General features: G+C 44.7%; 1 protein-coding gene across 1 annotated transcript in view; it reads left to right on the forward strand.

Moving 5' to 3' along the window:
* RAPGEF5 (Rap guanine nucleotide exchange factor 5) overlaps positions 1–17,988 on the forward strand; it is a 257,733-nt gene that overhangs the window by 193,670 nt on the left and 46,075 nt on the right. Inside the window, exons 12-13 of the mRNA XM_065399415.1 lie at positions 12,163–12,241; positions 16,202–16,346. Of these exons, the coding sequence (XP_065255487.1) occupies positions 12,163–12,241; positions 16,202–16,346 (224 nt within the window). The remainder of the gene's footprint in view (positions 1–12,162; positions 12,242–16,201; positions 16,347–17,988) is intronic.

The following is a 17,988-nucleotide window of genomic DNA, read 5'->3' on the forward strand; positions in this document are numbered from 1 at the left end:
TTTAAAGGCCCTGGGGCACCGGCTGTGGCTGGGAGCCCCAGGGCCTTTAAATCAACCCGGGTCTCCCAGCTGCAAAGGTGGCTGGGAGCCCCCAGGGCTCAGGGACAAATTAAAGGGCCCTTTAAATCTCGGCCCCAGCCCAGTCGCTGGAGCTGCAGGTGGGATTTAAAGGGCTCTGGGCTCCCCGCAGCCGCGGGAGCTCCAAGCCCTTTAAATCCTGGCCCCAGCCCGGGCGCCGAGCTGCTTGGGCAATGGACGCTGGGTCTGGGCCAAGGTAAATATCCCTGCTTGGAGCTGCTCCGGGCACGGGCCCTGCTCAGCACCAATTTGGGGCCCTGGCCGGCCTGGGACCCCTCCCTGGAAGGGGTGAGCATAGTGGCACCCCGCAGCGATGCAGCCTCTGGCCAGGGCCAGCAGCTCACGCTGCCTGCAGGGATGTGGGGACTCTGCAGGCTGCCCTTGGTGGGCACAGCTTGGGCAGCTCAGTCCTTGGGCAAGGCAGCCTGACCCCTATGCCAGGCCCGGCCCCGCTCACGCCGGCACAAGCAGGGCCAAGCCCTTGCGCTGGAAGCAGAAGGGCCCAGCCCAGAGCTCCCCTGGTCCCCCCTTAGGAATGGACAAGCTCGTGGGCTTTGGACCCTGCTCCTGCGTGGGCCCGGGGCTGCCCTGCTGCTGGGGCTCTGGGTCCTGCCCCAGCGCTCCCCAAGCAGTGATTGCTCCAGTCCTGGCCCAGCCTCTGGCCCTGCCACCAGCCAGGCTGCCCCACGGCAGCTGCCTCCCTTGGGCAAATCGGACTCCCCCACGCTGGAGGGGCTCAGAGCGGCCTGGGGAGGAAATGTGCTGGGGCAAAGAGGGGCTGCTCAGCCCTGATCGGGGGGCTCTGGCTGTCCCGGAACACCCTGCCCCCACCCTGTCCAAGAGCCGGTTCAACCCCAAAGGGACCGTTCAGTCACTGAGCCCGACCCCCACCTAGTCCAGGGCGGAGCCCCGTGTCCAGCTCACAAGGGCTGCTAGTGCTCGGCCAGCCCCTCGGGGTACAAGCCTCTGGCTGGGGGAGCTGGCCCGGGGCCAGAGCCGCTAGGGTTACCATTCGTCCGGATTCCCCTGGACATGTCCGGTTTTTAGAGTTAAAAATAGCGTCCGGGGGGAATTTGTAAATGTCCGGACTCCCCCCCCTCCCCCTGCAGAGCGCGCGCTGCTGACAGGGCAGCCGGACGGATGGTGCCACTTACATGGGGCTCCAACAGCCAGAGAGAGCCCCTCCTCCACTTCCCCCTCCTCTCCTCTGCAGCTGAGAGCACTCCCTCCCTCCCTGCATTCGCAGATCACCAGCCGGCCGTTCGCACCGGCAGTCTGGAGCTCCTCCCCCTGCTCCTCCTCCCCAGCACGCTGGTCTGAGCGGCAGAGTAAGGGGGCCAGGGGGTCGGAGAAGGGGCGGGGAGGTTCTGGAGGGAGCAGTCAAGAGACAGGGAGGGGGGGTCGGGTGTTTTTTTGGGGGGGCTTTCTGGGGGTGGGGGTGTGGATAAGGTTTTGGGCAGTCAGGGTATAGGTAGGGGGTAGGATCCTGGGAGGGGCAGTTAGGGTGGGGGGGTCTCAGGAGGGGGCAGTTAGGGGACAAGGAACGGGGAGGCTTAGGTAGGGGGTGGGGTTCTGGAGGGCAGTTAGGAGCAGGGGTCCCAGGAGGGGTAGTCAGGGGACAAGGAGCGGGGGGGCTGTCAGGGGGCAGGGGTAGGGAGAGGGATCGGAGCAGTCCGGGGACAGGGAGCAGAGTGGTTTAGATGGGTTGGGAGTTCGGGGGGGGGGGCTGTCAGGGGGTGGGGAGTGGTTGGATGGGGCGTGGGAGTCCCGGGGGTCTGTCTGGGGGTGGGGGTGTGGATAAGGGTTGGGGCAGTCAGGGGGCGGATAGGGTCCTAGGGGGCCAGTTAGGATGGGGGGAGGGTCTCAGGAGGGGGCAGTCAGGGAACAAGGAGCAGGGAGGCTTAGGTAGGGGGTGGAGTCCTGGGGGGCAGTCAGGGGACGGGGTCCCAGCAGGGGGCAGTCAGGGGACAAGGAGCAGGGGGAGGGTTGGGAGTCCTGAGGGGGGCGGGAAGTGGGAGGGAGTGGAAGGGGCAGGGGCGGGGCTAGGGCAGGACTGGGGCGAGGCTAGGGCAGGACTGGGGCGGGGCTCCTCCCATCCTCTTTTTTGCTTGCTGAAATATGGTAACCCTAAGAGCCGCTCTCTGACTGCGTCTGCCCTGAGCTCCCTGCTAGCCGCTGCTCCCTGGGGCGCTGACGGACCAGGACCAAGCAGCCCTTCCCCGGACATGCTGCCCGGCCCAGTGCCGCTTGCCCAGGCTTTGGCTTCCCACAGAGCGCTGTCCCAAGCCCTCGCCATGTTCTCACCCTCTCCTGGGCGCATGGGCCCCAGCCCGGCCGTCGGGGCTGCAAGCAGGATTTAAAGGGCTCTGGGCTCCCCGCAGCTGCGGGAGCTCCGAGCCCTTTAAATCCCAGCCCCAGCCCGGGCGCCGGAGCTGTGGGGGGGATTTAAAGGGCTCGGAGCTCCCGTGGCTGCGGGGAGCCCAGAGACCTTTAAATCCCGGCCTGGGCGCCAAGCTGCGGGCAGGATTTAAAGGGCTCGGAGCTCCCGCGGCTGCGGGGAGCCCAGAGCCCTTTAAATCCCCACCGCGGAAGCTGGTGCGGTCCGGCACGGCGTACTGGCTCTTGCCGGTACACCGGACTGGACTGGCTTACTTTCACCTCTGGTTTTGGTCTATAAAAGTTACACTGTAACATAAACCTTTGGGTGATATTTCCCTGCATATATTCCTCACTTTCTCCTCCTGTATAGCTGTAACTGTATTGTGGGTTATTTTTCACTCAGTATCTTCAAATCAGTTCAGATTAGTAAATAGAAACTGGTAACCATTTAACAGGGCCATCTTTGCTTTGGCTTAAGTCTTTTCTCATATTTATTATATACCAATACCTGTGCTCCATTGGTGCTTTGGGCTGCTTCAGTAGCGTGGGGAGACATCAGAGTTCAAGAACAGCAATGCGTCTCAAGTCTTGGAGACAGTAATAAGTATAATCTCTATCACTAATTGTGTGATCTGGAAGTTTTCAGGCTACAAAACTGTTCATTCATTTATGTTTAATGCCTTAGTAATTGATACCACATCTATTAAAGGGATTGGGGAAGAGATAAAAAATGAGTTGTTGAAAAAAGAACTGCAGTATACAGACCCCATGTATGGGTCATATCCTACCCTCTTATCCTTCAAACTTGTGGGAGTGAAAAACATGTGTCCCCTATTCCTCGAGTTATAACTTGGGGAGTTGTCTCCTCAAGTGGGAAGAGTGTGGGGGTGCCAAAGGGGGAAGAGGACACAGCTGGTGACAGCAGGGGATTCTGTGGATTCTCTAAGAAGTCCACGGGGGATGATCTGCAGCCTATACTTGTGTAGGGTCATCCACTCCATGTATGACTCTGGGCTCCTTTTCTCCACTAAGGGAGCCATGTTGCCATTGGCTCTAACCAGGGCCGGCTCTAGGATTTTTGCCGCCCAAAGCAAAAACAATTTTGGCCGCCCCCCCCCCCCCGTTTTTTAATTACCCCACCCCCGGCCCCGCCTCAACTCCGCCCCTTCCCCAAATCCCCAGCCCTGCCTCCTCCCCCCAGGCTCTCAAGCCTAGGAGGGAGTGAGGGAGGGGGAGAAGCGGCGCCCGTGCCGCAGCCACTCGGAGTCTCCCCATCCCTCCCAGGTTTGAGAGCCTGGGACGGAGGGGCAGCAGCGGCGCGCGAAATGGCCGCTCGGGATCTCCCCCTCCCTCCCAGGTTTGAGAGCCTGGGAGGGAGGGGGAGACCCCGAGTGGCCGCGGCGTGCGAATCAGCTGTTTCGTGCGCCGTGGCAGCAGCAGCGGAGGTGAGCTAGGGCAGCCGGGGCACATTTTTAGGGGCGGCATTCTGGCGCCGGCCATGCCGCCCCTAAAAATGTGCCGCCCCAAGCACCAGCTTGTTTTGCTGGTGCCTAGAGCCGGCCCTGGCTCTAACCCTATACCTACAGACTACAAGCTTGCAACTCCTCTTGTAGAGGAGTTGTTGCTAGTTCCACTAACAGTAACCTGGCACAAATTTCCACTAGAAAATTCCTGTTCCACAAAGAGAAGCAATCCCACATCCAACTGCTGCTTCTTGGCTCTCCTCAGTTCCTGTGGAGTTCCAATCGTGTGTCTCCTATGTGGAGAGACTTTGGTGGTGCAAGGAGCCAAGGGAAGCATACCAGAGAGGGGTGGCTTCCTCTCTTGAACAGAGTTGGTGTCTATTCTGCCCCATTTTGCTCCTCTCTGAATCACATAACCAAGGCATCATATGGGACTCTACCTCAAACAGAAGTTGGTTTAAACAGATTGATGATTAGTACCAAAACACACAGTGCTTTATTTTATATTCTTCTTATGCCTCAAACACCATATTGAGAGCTTTAGTTATCATGCACATTTACTGTGGTGTGCTTATTGCTTATGGCAGCTCCCAAGGAGCAGCAAGAGCAGTAACCCACTGAACTTAGGCCAAGTCTATAGTAAAAACTTGGGTCGATCCTGCTATGTTGCCCAGGGGTGTGAAATATCCATAACTCTGAGTGATGTAGGTAAGCTGACCTTACCCCCAGTGTAGACAGTGCTAGGTCCACTCACCCAGCTACCACATCTCACGGAGGTGGATTAACTATAGTGAGGGGAGAACCCCTTCCGTTGCTGTAGTGTCTACACTGCTGCAGCATTTCTAGTAAAGACCTAGCCTTATGCTTTCTCTGTTGTGCATCTTAATGGAGCTTTAAAAGGCCTGAAATTGTCTTCAGAATTAAATATTTCAGTAGCTGCAAGCTAGTCACATACTTCGTAATAATTGCCTAACCAAATAAAGGAAAACTGGGAGGAACAAAGAAAAATTAGATTGACGGCTAAAAGGAAATGTTTAAATAAAAAATTCACGAAGAGAATTCAAAAGAAATGGCATCACAAACTTCTGTTCAAAGAGGCTACTTTCAATGTAAGCTCTGTGTGTGTGTGTGTGTGTGTGTGTGTGTGTGTGTGTAAAAAGCATCCTTTGAAAGTAGTCCCTCTTTGTCCATAAGTCTGTCATGCCATTTCAAATATACACCTCTACCCCGATATAACGCTGTCCTGGGGAGCCAAAAAATCTTACCGCGTTATAGGTGAAACTGCGTTATATCGAACTTGCTTTGATCCGCTGGAGCGCGCAGCCCCGCCCCCCTGGAGCGCTGCTTTACCGTGTTATATCCGAATTCGTGTTATATTGGGTCACGTTATATCGGGGTAGAGGTGTATATAGCATGTATTTTATTTTCACTGTTTGCTGCAAATCTTAAAAAACATTTTTTTGTGAGAACCAGGGGAAGGTAGCAGCTCCTATATGATCAGGATACAAAATGTTGGAAGCATTACAAATTTATGCAGAAACTGGTACATAGAAGAGTGAAAGTTAAAAGCTGTGGTGTGTATTTCAAAGCCAAGTATCACTGTCTTTTAGAGGTGTATGGAATATAGTGTAAAAGAAACAGTGCTTTGATTGGCACTGCCTTTTTTATAATCAACTGTGATTCAACTAGAAAACTCTGAAAAGATTTCTGTTCATATTTGATCAAACTGAATTGCACACTTAGAACCCTTACTCCTTCAAAACTGTACTCATGTAAATTGTCCTTAGCAGAGCTGAACAAATACTTTGCAATAAATAATTTATGTGACAGACTTAGCCTCTTTTTCTGCTTGCAGGTTATCTGCCAGCAGATCATTATTTGCTCGAATGTACTTGCTGTTTAAAAGTATTCAGAGAGGTATTTTACAAATATGGTTTTCTCTATGGACTGATTGTGAACAGATCACTGTGAATATTTTATATTTGCTATCTGAGCTGTCTTGGGCCTTGTCTAGACTAAGCCCAGGTCTACACTAGCGGGGGGGGGGGTCGACCTAAGATACGCAACTTCAGCTACGCGAATAGCGTAACTGAAGTCGGCGTATCTTAGGTTGACTTACCTGGCCGTGAGGATGGCAGCGAGTTGACCGCTGCCGCTCCCCTGTCGACTCCGCCTCTGCCTCTCATGAGCTGGAGTTCCGGAGTTGACGGGGAGCGCGATCGGGGATCGATTTTATCGCGTCTACACTAGACGCGATAAATTGACCCCCCGGTAGATGGATCACTACCCACCGATCCGGTGGGTAGTGATGACCTGCCCTGAGAAAATGCATCATGTTAGAAACTATGTTAACTAACATGATCTTAAATATTAATTTGTCATTAGTGTGGACAAGGGCAGTCATGTTTTAAAAAAAATTTAGCTGGTTGTGGTTAACCCTAGATTGGACTCTAGGACTAACCCTGACCAGCTATCATGTTTTTTATACATTACTTGTTGTTTACACAGGATGCTCATATTTTCCTAGTGTAGTCGTGGCTTTGTTTAGTTTTGATTATTCAGGTTAGGCATATGACATAGCTCAGACTTCTGTTTCCATGAATACTCATGCATGCAGTAACATTTGCTTTTCACCACCATTCATGCCAATAAACTCAATCAAACAAATATTCACAGAAAGTGAACCACAAGGGATGTGAGCCTGGTCAAAGCAAATTATTTCAAAATCCAAAAGGTTTTCAAATAAGATTTTTTGCAGTGTTCACCCAGATGTGGTCCTTACTCAAATGTTAGAGTTCCAAAGGTAAAATTAATTTAACTTCAAGTTCCACTAAAGCCTGTTGTTACACACATTACACTGCTCTGCATTTATTTCTTGGGTCCCTGGGTATAGTGTTTGTGTACTGTGTAAAACCCTTGCAGAACTATTTAAATTACAGCACATCTGAAGAGAAAATATGTAGTTATAGTTAATGGTGATCTATTGGGGAATTTAAGTGATGCAAAGAGTTTTAAATATTATCATTACTGTTCGGTACTTAGATAAAATTACTATTATAGGATGTTGTCTATCAAAAGCACTTTTCCTTTGCTTACTTGTTTTAAAGTAATTTAACAGATGAGTGAATCTATTACTGGGCCACATGTAGCATATAGACTTTTTGTTAAAAATATTCCTTTAAGGGGTTTAATTTCTAAACAAGTTGAGACACAATTTAGAGAGGCTTAGCCTATAGATGCATTACAATAATCCTACTTTATGAACTTTTCTTGTTGTCAGTGCTTGTGGATTGCTCGCGCGCTCTCTCTCTCTCTCTCACTCACACTCACACTCACACTCACACTCACACACACACACACACACACACACACACACACACACACACACACACACACACACACTATATACACCTCTACCCCGATATAACGCTGTCCTCGGGAGCCAAAAAATCTTACCGCATTATAGGTGAAACCACGTTATATCGAACTTGCTTTGATCTGCCGGAGTGTGCAGCCCCACCCGCCCAGAGCACTGCTTTACTGCGTTATATACAAATTCATGTTATATCGGGTCGCGTTATATTGGGGTAGAGGTGTGTGTATATATATATCATATATTTATATTTGTTTGGCTTAGTGGTATATCATCTTTTTGGGGAGGAATTAAAGGATAGGAACTACCCACATAAATCTCTTCTGCACATGGAGAGAAAAGTAGATGCTGTATACTAGGGGCAGACCCTTAACTGGTATGAATTGCCCTGGTTCTGTTGAGGTCAATGGAAATGGGACAGTTTACACCAGCTGAGGATCTTGCGTATCATAATATTGTATTGGATCTCCAAGCAGCCATTCAAGGATATTATGGAATTGAGGTGGCAAGCATGTCTGTCCCATGTATGTTTATTTTCTTGTGTGTAGATTAGATGTGAATCATAAGCTTTAAAATGTATGGCGAGATTATAAATAGTTTTATGCTATTCTAGGAAGGGTCAAGGCTAGCAAACTCAAATCTTCCTTGCAATAACTCTTCAATATAAAAAATATTTCTACCCAAAAATATACAATGTATTTCTTGCATAAAGTTAAAATATAGAGCTGATGATCCTGGAGGACCTAACAGACAATGAAATGTCCAGAACAATATCTCAAATCAATGGTTTTAGTGCTAATTAGTACAATAAAATTTACAGCATTTTCTTATAATTACATTAGCCCAGTAAAAGCTTATAGATACAAAGTTCATTTTTAAAAAAAAATTCAGTTAGGTAGTATTTAATTCTATTTTGTCTCAAAGCTTCATGGTTGTCAACATGTTATTTACGTATTGTAGGAATTGATAAGTTGCCTGTAGGTATAACTGTTCATAAAGTCATTGTGGAAATAACCTGTTGCAAATGCATTTTTTTATTTTTCATAAAGCTCATTGCACAATTGTATCATTTAGTAAAGAACTAGGATATGGGATTAGATGTAGTTCTTGATGCCACAAACACCAGTTTCCAAAGAACTGTTTTTGAAAACCACCTTTCAGATTAATAGTTGCATTATATCGCCCAAAAGAGATGGATCAGAGTGAATGATGTCCTTTTTATCTAGAGTACAAGCTCTGTACAATGCCTTTTTGTTTGGGATATGTGCTTCCTACACAAAAATAATATTTTCTACAAAGTTTAACAAATGATAGAAATAAATATTCTAAAGAATTGCATGGTTTTAATATGCATGCAAGTGGTTTTAAATGTGTATCTTTTTATCAGGAGTCTTTTTAGACCAGCTTCTGAATTGAATGGTAAATGCATTGATCCAGTTAGACTTTTTGAAGAAAACAGGAATATTTTGTACACCATGACTACAGGATTGGTAGTCATTATCTATCGATTGATCTATCTATCTATTCATTTGAGATTTTTAAGTAGCATCTGTTGCCATTGATGTCTCTGTCATGAGTCTTTTTCAAATTCTATTCTTCATTCAATAAAGAAGTAAATACAAATGATAAATTAAGAAAGTAAAACTGGGTATCTATATTAAGAATGTCTCCCATTTAAAGTATGCTATAATAGTTTTAATGTCAGAGGATGTGTTCCCAGGACAGCACTGGGAACTTCTTGAATTTGATCTTAATTTAGTGTTTGATTATGAAAGAAGGGATAATTTTATGTTAAATATTGTGCTCTGTTACATCAGACTAATACTATACTTAGACAGGTGCTGCTACTTACTGTGAAATATGATGGTGATCAATACAGAGGGGTACTACAGCACTGTTAGAGAGGCTTTAATATATTGGCCATATCTGTCTGTCTGTGTTCTGAGCCATGTCATGTAAAATGATCTGGATAAACTGGAGAAATGGTCTGAAGCAAATAGGATGAAATTCTATAAGGACAAATGCAAAGTACTCCACTTAGGAAGGAACAATCAGTTGCACACATACAAACTGGGAAATGACTGCCTAGAAAGAAATATTGCAGAAAGGGATCTGGGGGGGGTCATAGTGGATCACAAGCTAAATATGAGTCAACAGCATAACACTTGCAAAAAAAGGAAACCTAATTCTGGGATGTATTAGCAGGAGTGTTGTAAGCAAGATACAAGAAGTAATTCTTCTGATTTCCTCTGTATTGATTAGGCCTCAACTGGAGTATCTGGGTACCACATTTCAGGAAAGATGTGGACAAATTGGACAAAGTCCAGAGAAGAGAAACAAAAATGAATAAAGGTCTAGAAAACATGACCTATGAGGGAAGATTGGAAAAAATTGGGTTTGGTTAGTGTGGAAAGAGAAGACTGAGAGGAAACGTGATAAGTTTTCAAGTACATAAAAAATTGTTACAAGGAGGAGGGAGAAAAATTGTCCTTTTTAACCTCTTAGGATAGGACAAGAAACAATTGGCTTAAATTGCACCAAGGGAGATTTAGGTTGGACATTAGGAAAAACTTCCTAACTGTCAAGGTGATTAAGCACTGGAATAAATTGCTTAGAGAGGTTGTGGAATCTCCGTCATTGGAGATTTTTAAGAGCAGGCTTAAACACCTGTCAAGGATGGTCTAGATAATACTTAATCCTGCCATGAATGCAAGGGACTGGACTAGAAGACCTCTTGAGGTACCTTCAAGTCCTACGATTCTGATTCTGTGTACTCCAAAAAAAAAAAAAAATCACGAAGGACTTGGAAATAGTGGAATTATTGATACATTAAGCATAAATGGGCATCATTTCCACCCCACCCCAGCCACTCAAAAGCTTACGTCCGGTGTATCGCCCTCAGGCTTAGGAGCTTTTTTCAGGAATGACTGGAGAATAGCCATTCTGCTTGGTCTAATCCCACCTCTAAAGAGCAGGGAAATAGCTGTACAAGATAATGTTGATTCTCTCATCATTATCTTACATGGAAATCCCCTTCATGATGTTTGGTTTTTAATGTGGTGTAAGTGAATAGACGTACCTGATTCCCCATGACAGCATATCTCAGGAGGGTAGTCCTTATTTACTCTCCTCCACCTGACATCCTGGCAGCTGTGTGGACATGCCTCAGAACCCTTAGGAGCATTCTGCCCTCCTTCTGTACTTCTGAGGACACACCATTCCAAGAAGGTATCCTACTAGTTGGGATAATGATTCATGAAACTCTGAGTTTAAAAACCCATGAGACCCAAATATCCTGTCAATTGCACGCATGCACATTGATTTCAGTGGGAACTGGCCATGCACAAGTGATGGGAGAATCAGGCCCAGGGAGTTTCTTGACTCTGCCTTGTCTTTTTTTCTGTGTAGGGATGATTTGGCCTTCAGTCCTGATATCAGGAAATCTCCCATTTAAGTCAATATGCATGAAGGAGCTGCCAAAATACTGCATGCTGTACATATGACAGGAGTGTTCTATTCAACTTGTATCCACTTTCATATCCTCATGTGGTAAAATAATTGATGCTAGACTGATTTATTTTTAGAAGTGAAGCAGTACATTTGCTAAAACTTTAGAAATTCTTAATATCTAAAATCTTATAAAAGAAAAAGACTTTCATTTTCACATTAAGCTATGAAGGGCAATAGGCTCTCCTGTCCATTTTTAGACTAGTAATGATTGCTTTATTAGTTTGTACAGCAAATATGTTCCTATAGGATGTATTACATCTGTGGATAACTTATGGGAATAGGAGATGAACTAGTTTAATTTTGTTGGATGCCCTAAAGTTTTAGAAAAATCCTGAGGTTCATATGATAAGTGAGGGAGGGGGAGGGAGGAGGAACAGAATTTCATGTTGTACTGAGTTGTGAACTAGTACAGTTTACTACCCAAAGACTTGATGCAAAACAACTGAAGTGGATAGAATTATTATCTAAACAAATGACTTAGCTAGCTTTGGTAAAATACCACCAAAGCCAAAAGGAGGAACGTAAGAGACAGAGAAAGCTTTTGTTACATTATTAAATAAAGTTTAAGAAAAAATTCCAAAAGGTTAACACTGCGAACAGAAGCTTAAAATTACACTCAAAACTGGTGTGCTACCAGTTGCTTTTCGGATCCCAGTCAATGTATATACAAATTCACCTCTTCTACTCTTTCAAATTCCCCAAAACAGTTTAGTCAAGCCTGTGGTAAGGTTGCTTTGCTGAGATTTAGGGTGCCAATTGGGATGGTTACTTTTTTGTGTGACGTAAACACCTGTTTACTAACTACGGTATAGAGACTAGCTAGTTATTTCACATATGGTCCTGCTTTAGAAGGATGAGTCATTCACTATATACCTACAGTACCAGCAGTCTAGAAAAGAAAAGATTTGTAATGGGCTTTTGTAGCCTCTGTCTGTCCATCTTCTTGCCATAAACTTAAATAAACTCTTTTGGAAATGACCTAACTTACTAAATTGATGAAATGCCATTTTAAAGCTCACAATGTGAGAAAAGATGCATAATGGAAGCGTTATGATTTTTATTTAAAATCTACAAAGTATAGCATTATCCAAAGGGCCTGATTCAGTCTTTTCTGATTTACAAGTAATGTAAACATTTAGGGTGCCACTGTGACAGAAAGATCTCATGTTCTCAGAGACAGCATATTGTGAACTGTTTCAAATTTACACTAACTAAATAAATAATACATTTATTGGGCTTGAATCCTCTGAATATTTTAACAAGTCATATTCCTGACATGCACACTAGCAGCAATAGGTGCCTGCCTCCTCACCTATGTAACTTACTGTACTTTGGGATTCTTTTGTTTTTTCTCTGCAGAGACCCTCCTTGATGACTTCCTTCTCACGTACACGGTCTTCATGACAACCGATGACTTATGCCAGGCTTTGCTGAGGCAATATCCTTCATTAACTGAAAGACTTATGTATTTGTAGTCCTCATCATCTTTCCTACAGGAGTCACAACCACTCCCAGGGCTCCAGAGAGTGCAATGTGGGTATATTTGTACACCTTGCCAAGGGAACACTGCAGCCTGCTCCCCTTCATGCACCGAAACAGCTCCACTGATTGATTTGCCAGGAGAGAGCTCTGATCCTCATCTCCTACCTATCTTCATTTGGAAGATTTATACACCCTTTGGTGTGACTATATAAAAGACCCTAGCCCGTGTGGAGGAAGCTCCTTTTACCCACCACTATGCCCTCACTCCTGATATGTATTTGCTCAAGGGCAAGTGTCAATCTGGTCCTAATTTGCTATACAGTATTGTGTTAAGTAGGTTTGCCTCGATATTAATCCATGTATAAGAGAGGTTAAAAATGAAACTGGGATAGGGACTTTTTAAGTTGTGGTTGTGGAATATGCTATACATTCAAAGAGTTGCTTAGTAGATAATATATCTAGTTTTTATTGATCCACAAGCAGTGACCACATTTCATTTTCTTCCCTAAAAATTAGTAGCAAGCCACCACTAAGAACAGAAGGAAGGAAACCCCACCTTAAAAATGTATGTCTCAGACACTTAGACTGGATGAAAAATGAAATACTGTAACTAAGCCATATAATCAAACACACAGAAAGTTTAGACAAAGTTCTAAAACAGTGTTATCTTCAGAACTCCTTGGGGATATCTGCGTGAGATGGATCTTAACAGTTCATTGACTGTCATTTTCTTGGAACCGAGGAAATGACGCAATAAATGACATTTCATATTTCCCATTATATCTCATAATGAAATGTGCCACAAGAGGATAACATTTTTTAAAGTTTTATCTTATTAAGAATAGCCATCTGGATGTTTGGGAGGATAAATTATGCTTTTCACACACACGTTAAACTATAAACTATACAGAATGTATGCGTGTATAGGGGTTGCACATAAGAATGCTGGGAAAAGTGGACTACTGCCTAATATATAATACTCAGACACACAAAGAGAGGCCTGAGCTGTGGAGTTTATATTGGGATATGGATACAAAACTGAAATCTCCCAAAGTTCAGGTATGTTTAGGTTGGCATTCTGTTCATTACCCAGAGAGAAACTCAAACTAGAAATTTCAAATCCAGATTTGGATCTGAATTTCCCTAAAATTCAAGGAGTTTCAGACCAGGTGCTTTGTTTCATCTGTCTGTTACACCCTCCCCCCCCCCACACACATTATAGTTGCATGGCTAAGCACCCAAAAATCAGAAATTCCAGTACTATGGTTGAACGTGCAATATTATTTCTCTCCCATGTACCGTGATACAGTCTTTAATTGTACGATCACATATATACACTTGTTACTTCTGGGGGAATTTTGTGCCACTGCTCGTGCACAGAATTCATGTCCCCCACAGATTTCTTTGATTTCCCGCAGAAATATGACTTTCTGACAGGGAAGCAAAGGGAAGCTGCAAGAGCAGTCATGCACCATTCCCTAGCAGAGCAGGTACATCATTTCAGGCACCTGGAGCAGCCAGCGGAGAGGTAAATCACCACGGGGCTGGAGACACCCCAGCCAGTAGCTCCTACCCTGAGCCAGGTTCAGCTGCTAGTCACAGCTGGGCTGGAGGCAGGAGAGGACAGGACTTCCTCTTCCCCTGCAAGGGGTGTCTGGAGCTGTGTCAAACCCACCCCCAGAAGCTTCCCCCAGCTGCAGGAAGCTTAGCATCCTCCCCTGCTTCCTGCCCCCATCACTCCTCAGCTGTCGGGGGAGGGGTCACTGTACAGATAGTTGCTCCCCCCATGCATCCAGACCTCTCATATCCAGACACCCCTGCCAAGCCTCACCGGATACATCCAGAACACCCCTAGCCCTCCATACCCGAACCCCACCTCACTGAACCTCTACCCCTGTATCTGGAGCCCCCCTGCACCTAGACCCCCTGCCTTCAGACCCCCACCCCTGCACCCAGACCATACCACTGCCCCCCAACTAGCTTCTCCCAGACCCCCACATCACCAAGCCCCACTCCCCCACCCCGAGCCCCTCCACACTTGGATCCTGCCTGATTGAGCCTGCCCCACACCTGGTGTGCCTGGCGCAGAGGGGCCCCAGGTGTTTCTGGGGCAGGCCCAGGCCTTGTGCTGTGTCAGGGTCGCGTGCAGCCTCACCGCTGAGTCCGTGTCCTGGGAGTCGGGTGTGGAGAGGCTGCAGGGTGATCTCCCACCTTTGTGCAGCCAGTGGCCTGTGCTTCCCACTGCCATGCTGGAGCCTCTGCATTTATTTATTGACAAATAAAACTTGCAGAATTTTAAAATATTGTGTGCAGAATTTTTAATTTTTGGCGCAGAATGCCCTCAGGAGTAACTTGTATTCAGAACTGCAAAACATAACATATTCCCTTGTAGTATGTGACCACATAACCAAAGATTGTATTGTAATACAAAAGTTTATTAAGAAAGAGGTAAGATTGAGTTCAACCTCAACATGTTCATTTCCTTATTCTTTTTATTGCTTATCTGTGTACAATCATCAAATTAATATAGTTTTTCTTGTCTCATGTAAACACACACATGCACGTATATAATATACCTGTTTACGTTTATACAGATACATTAATTTAGCTTCCTCATCTTCTCATGTTCCTGATTTGAATTAAACGATACAATTAATAGTTTTTATAGAGAGTATACTTCATTATGAATTGATTAAATCCTACTTTCTTCCATCTGTAAATAGCTATATGTCGTGTATACATGACAACAATAGTGAACAGCCTGAGGAGTTAAATTAAAAGGGTAGTTAATATTCCTATATCTACAAAAAATCAATTATTAATTTAAAATATAATGTTTGAAATAGGAATGAAACCAAAGTTACCTACTCCTCCTTCCTCCCCCTCCCCCCAGCAGCCATGGGACAGTTCAACCCAGTGCTTTTTTTGAAAAAAAGTTTTATATGTTGGTTTATACTGACATTTGCAAAATACCATTACACAATTAGATTTAAACTTACCCAGACTGTGCTTCCTCTGCTATAGACAGCTCCCAAAAATACTCATATCTATATAATTTACGGATTTTAATGTGTGGTAAGGGGAAAATAAGTGGTGTATATCTTACAATGACCAACCTTTTAGAGATATGGTACAATATATTCTGTATCCCACTTTAAAGATGGAAAACATGTTTTTCAGGAAAATGTTCCACCTACCTCCATATGATGTGGACTGTTTTGTTTTAATTAGCTTGTTGCTGTAAAATGAACTGATTTGTCAAGTTTCAGTTTTTATAACATGATGCGCAAAAGTGTGCAAACAAATGATTCTCTATACTTGAGGAAAGAAAGAATGGGTAAGAGGCAGAAATAAGTAGATTGTGTGACGTGGCAATTTTCTCCTGTTGCTTTTACTTGCATTGTGACTGAGGGAAAATGGTCAAAATTGATCCCTTTTACTTTTTTTAAAATAATGTGTTATTTCCACTGATGCATAATTATATATTGGTGAACAGAGAGAATTCCTATGCTCCAAAATGTAATGTTTGTATTTAATGATTCATTGTCCTGCTTCCAACAGTAAATCATGTTTGCATCTATATCAGCTGCACAGAAAAGATATGACAACATTGTGTAATTCCTTTTAAATTGGTTTTCCTTTTATAGAATTATGTCCCCCGTCTATAAAGGAGAAATATATTCAGGTAGCAATGAGGTTCAGCTGACATTTCTGTAACTGTGTGTTTCATTCCTAAAAGTCGATAACCCTTCTCAATTTCCTAAACTACACAGGATAAAGTACTTAAGACCATATAGTATAGTGAAAAATTCAGCACTGCCAGGGGGATGGATTACATGACCTAACCATTCTTTTCCCCCCTTTAATTTCTAAATTTTAATGATACCCTAAGCTTTTGTTCCTTAACCTATTGTACCTATTGTGCTAAGAATGATCAAGGCAAGGAAGAAAATGCAGATGTTCCCTGTAGAAAACGAAAAGTCTTGCATTTGGTATCTCAGTGGACTTCTCTCTACAAAGACTGGTTACATGAAGATGAGCATTTAAAGCAATTTTTAAAGGTACTGTAATACTCACTGATGCACTTTAATACTCTATAAATAACAGATTCTCAGGTATATGTGTTGAAAATCCCAAATGAGAAAAATATTGGGCATAATTTTTCTTACCTTTTGAACTCTTTTATACTAGGTCAGTGATTAGGACATAAGTCCTCTCTGCCAATAGATGGAAACAGTATGACTAAGCAACCTTCTACATGTAAGAGGCTTAATGCCTCATTGATTTTTAAGTTTCAACTGAATATCTGTTATATGAGACACTGGAAATAAACACTGAGTTCTGATATGATATGAAACTTTGTACAAAGGGTGGGTAAGCTTTAAAGGGAGGAGCTCTACACTAAAAAATTAACAGGTAAAGGAAATATCCAGAGATGTACTCGTGTTCTTTACCAGTCTAGAACTTCCAGTCTGTTATTTGGAACACTGATTTGGGAACAGCATTTTATGCCCCTTTCAGCAAACACTGAGCATCTATTCTGTAGTGTTTGACAGGTGCTAGTAGATACCCTGGTAGTTCCTTTATGCATTTTGAGAAAGAAAGGGCCTCTCTACACAAGCACTTACTGTATGGCACATATGTCAGTGCACACTAGGAACTTTTAGTGCAGATCAGCAGGGCCTACATGGATAGTTAGTGGGCGGCATGCTGGAGTACTGTAGATTTACATTCCAGCTTGGTGTGCAGTAAGTGCTTGTGTAGACATGCCCTAAATTTTTGCCTTACTTATGAGCAAGGAGTGTTCGGTTTGTCTGTGTGATGCATTTGTCTGCACCAGCAGGGTGTAACTTCTAGTGCATACTAGTGTGTCACACATTAAGTAGCCTATGTGGACCCTCCTGGTGTGCACTAAAAATTCACTAGTGCATGTTAATGTAATTGCTGTTTGAAATGGAACTATATTAACACATACTAGGGACCAGCAGAGTCCCCATGGGCTGGCTAGTGCATGATACAGTTTTGCACACTAGAATTTACACCCCTCTGATGTGGACTAACTCACCGTGTAGACAAGCCCTTACTGTCCTGTTTCAGTGATTTCTAAATGCAACTGTAACTTGATTGTCATTAAAATAGTAATGCTATGTTGGGCCTAGATCTGTCCATTTCAGGGGTGGGCAAACTTTTTGGCCCGAGGGCCACATCTGGGTATGGAAATTGTATGGCAGGCCATGAATGCTCATGTCCCAGCCAATGGGAGGTTGGGGTGGCACTTGGGGCAGGGGCAGCATGCAGAGCCCTCTGGCTGCCCCTATTCATAGGAGCTGAAGCGGGGACATGCTGCTGCCTCCGGGAGCCGTGCAGAGCCGGGCAAGCCCTGGACCCTGATCCCCGTTGGGAGCTTGAGGGCCAGATTAAAACGTCTGAAGGGGCGGATGCGGCCCCCGGGCTGTAGTTCGCCACCTCTGGTCTATTTCCTACTTCTGATGGAAGGAAGGAATTCTCTTGGGAGACTGCCTGAGCTCCTTCTCCTTTCCTGAAGTAAAACTCTTTACCTTCATTTAGGGACCTGGTTGGGGGCACTTTGTTATGGATTCACTCATGGTAAACTTAAGAACCCTGCAGTGCTAAACTAATCTTGGAGAAAGTTTTGGGCTTCTTTGCTATTTGAGTTCCTTGTGACTGATGCAGAGCACATAG

The sequence above is a fragment of the Emys orbicularis genome, chromosome 2 (genome assembly GCF_028017835.1).
Source record: "Emys orbicularis isolate rEmyOrb1 chromosome 2, rEmyOrb1.hap1, whole genome shotgun sequence".
Taxonomy (NCBI): Eukaryota; Metazoa; Chordata; order Testudines; family Emydidae; genus Emys; species Emys orbicularis.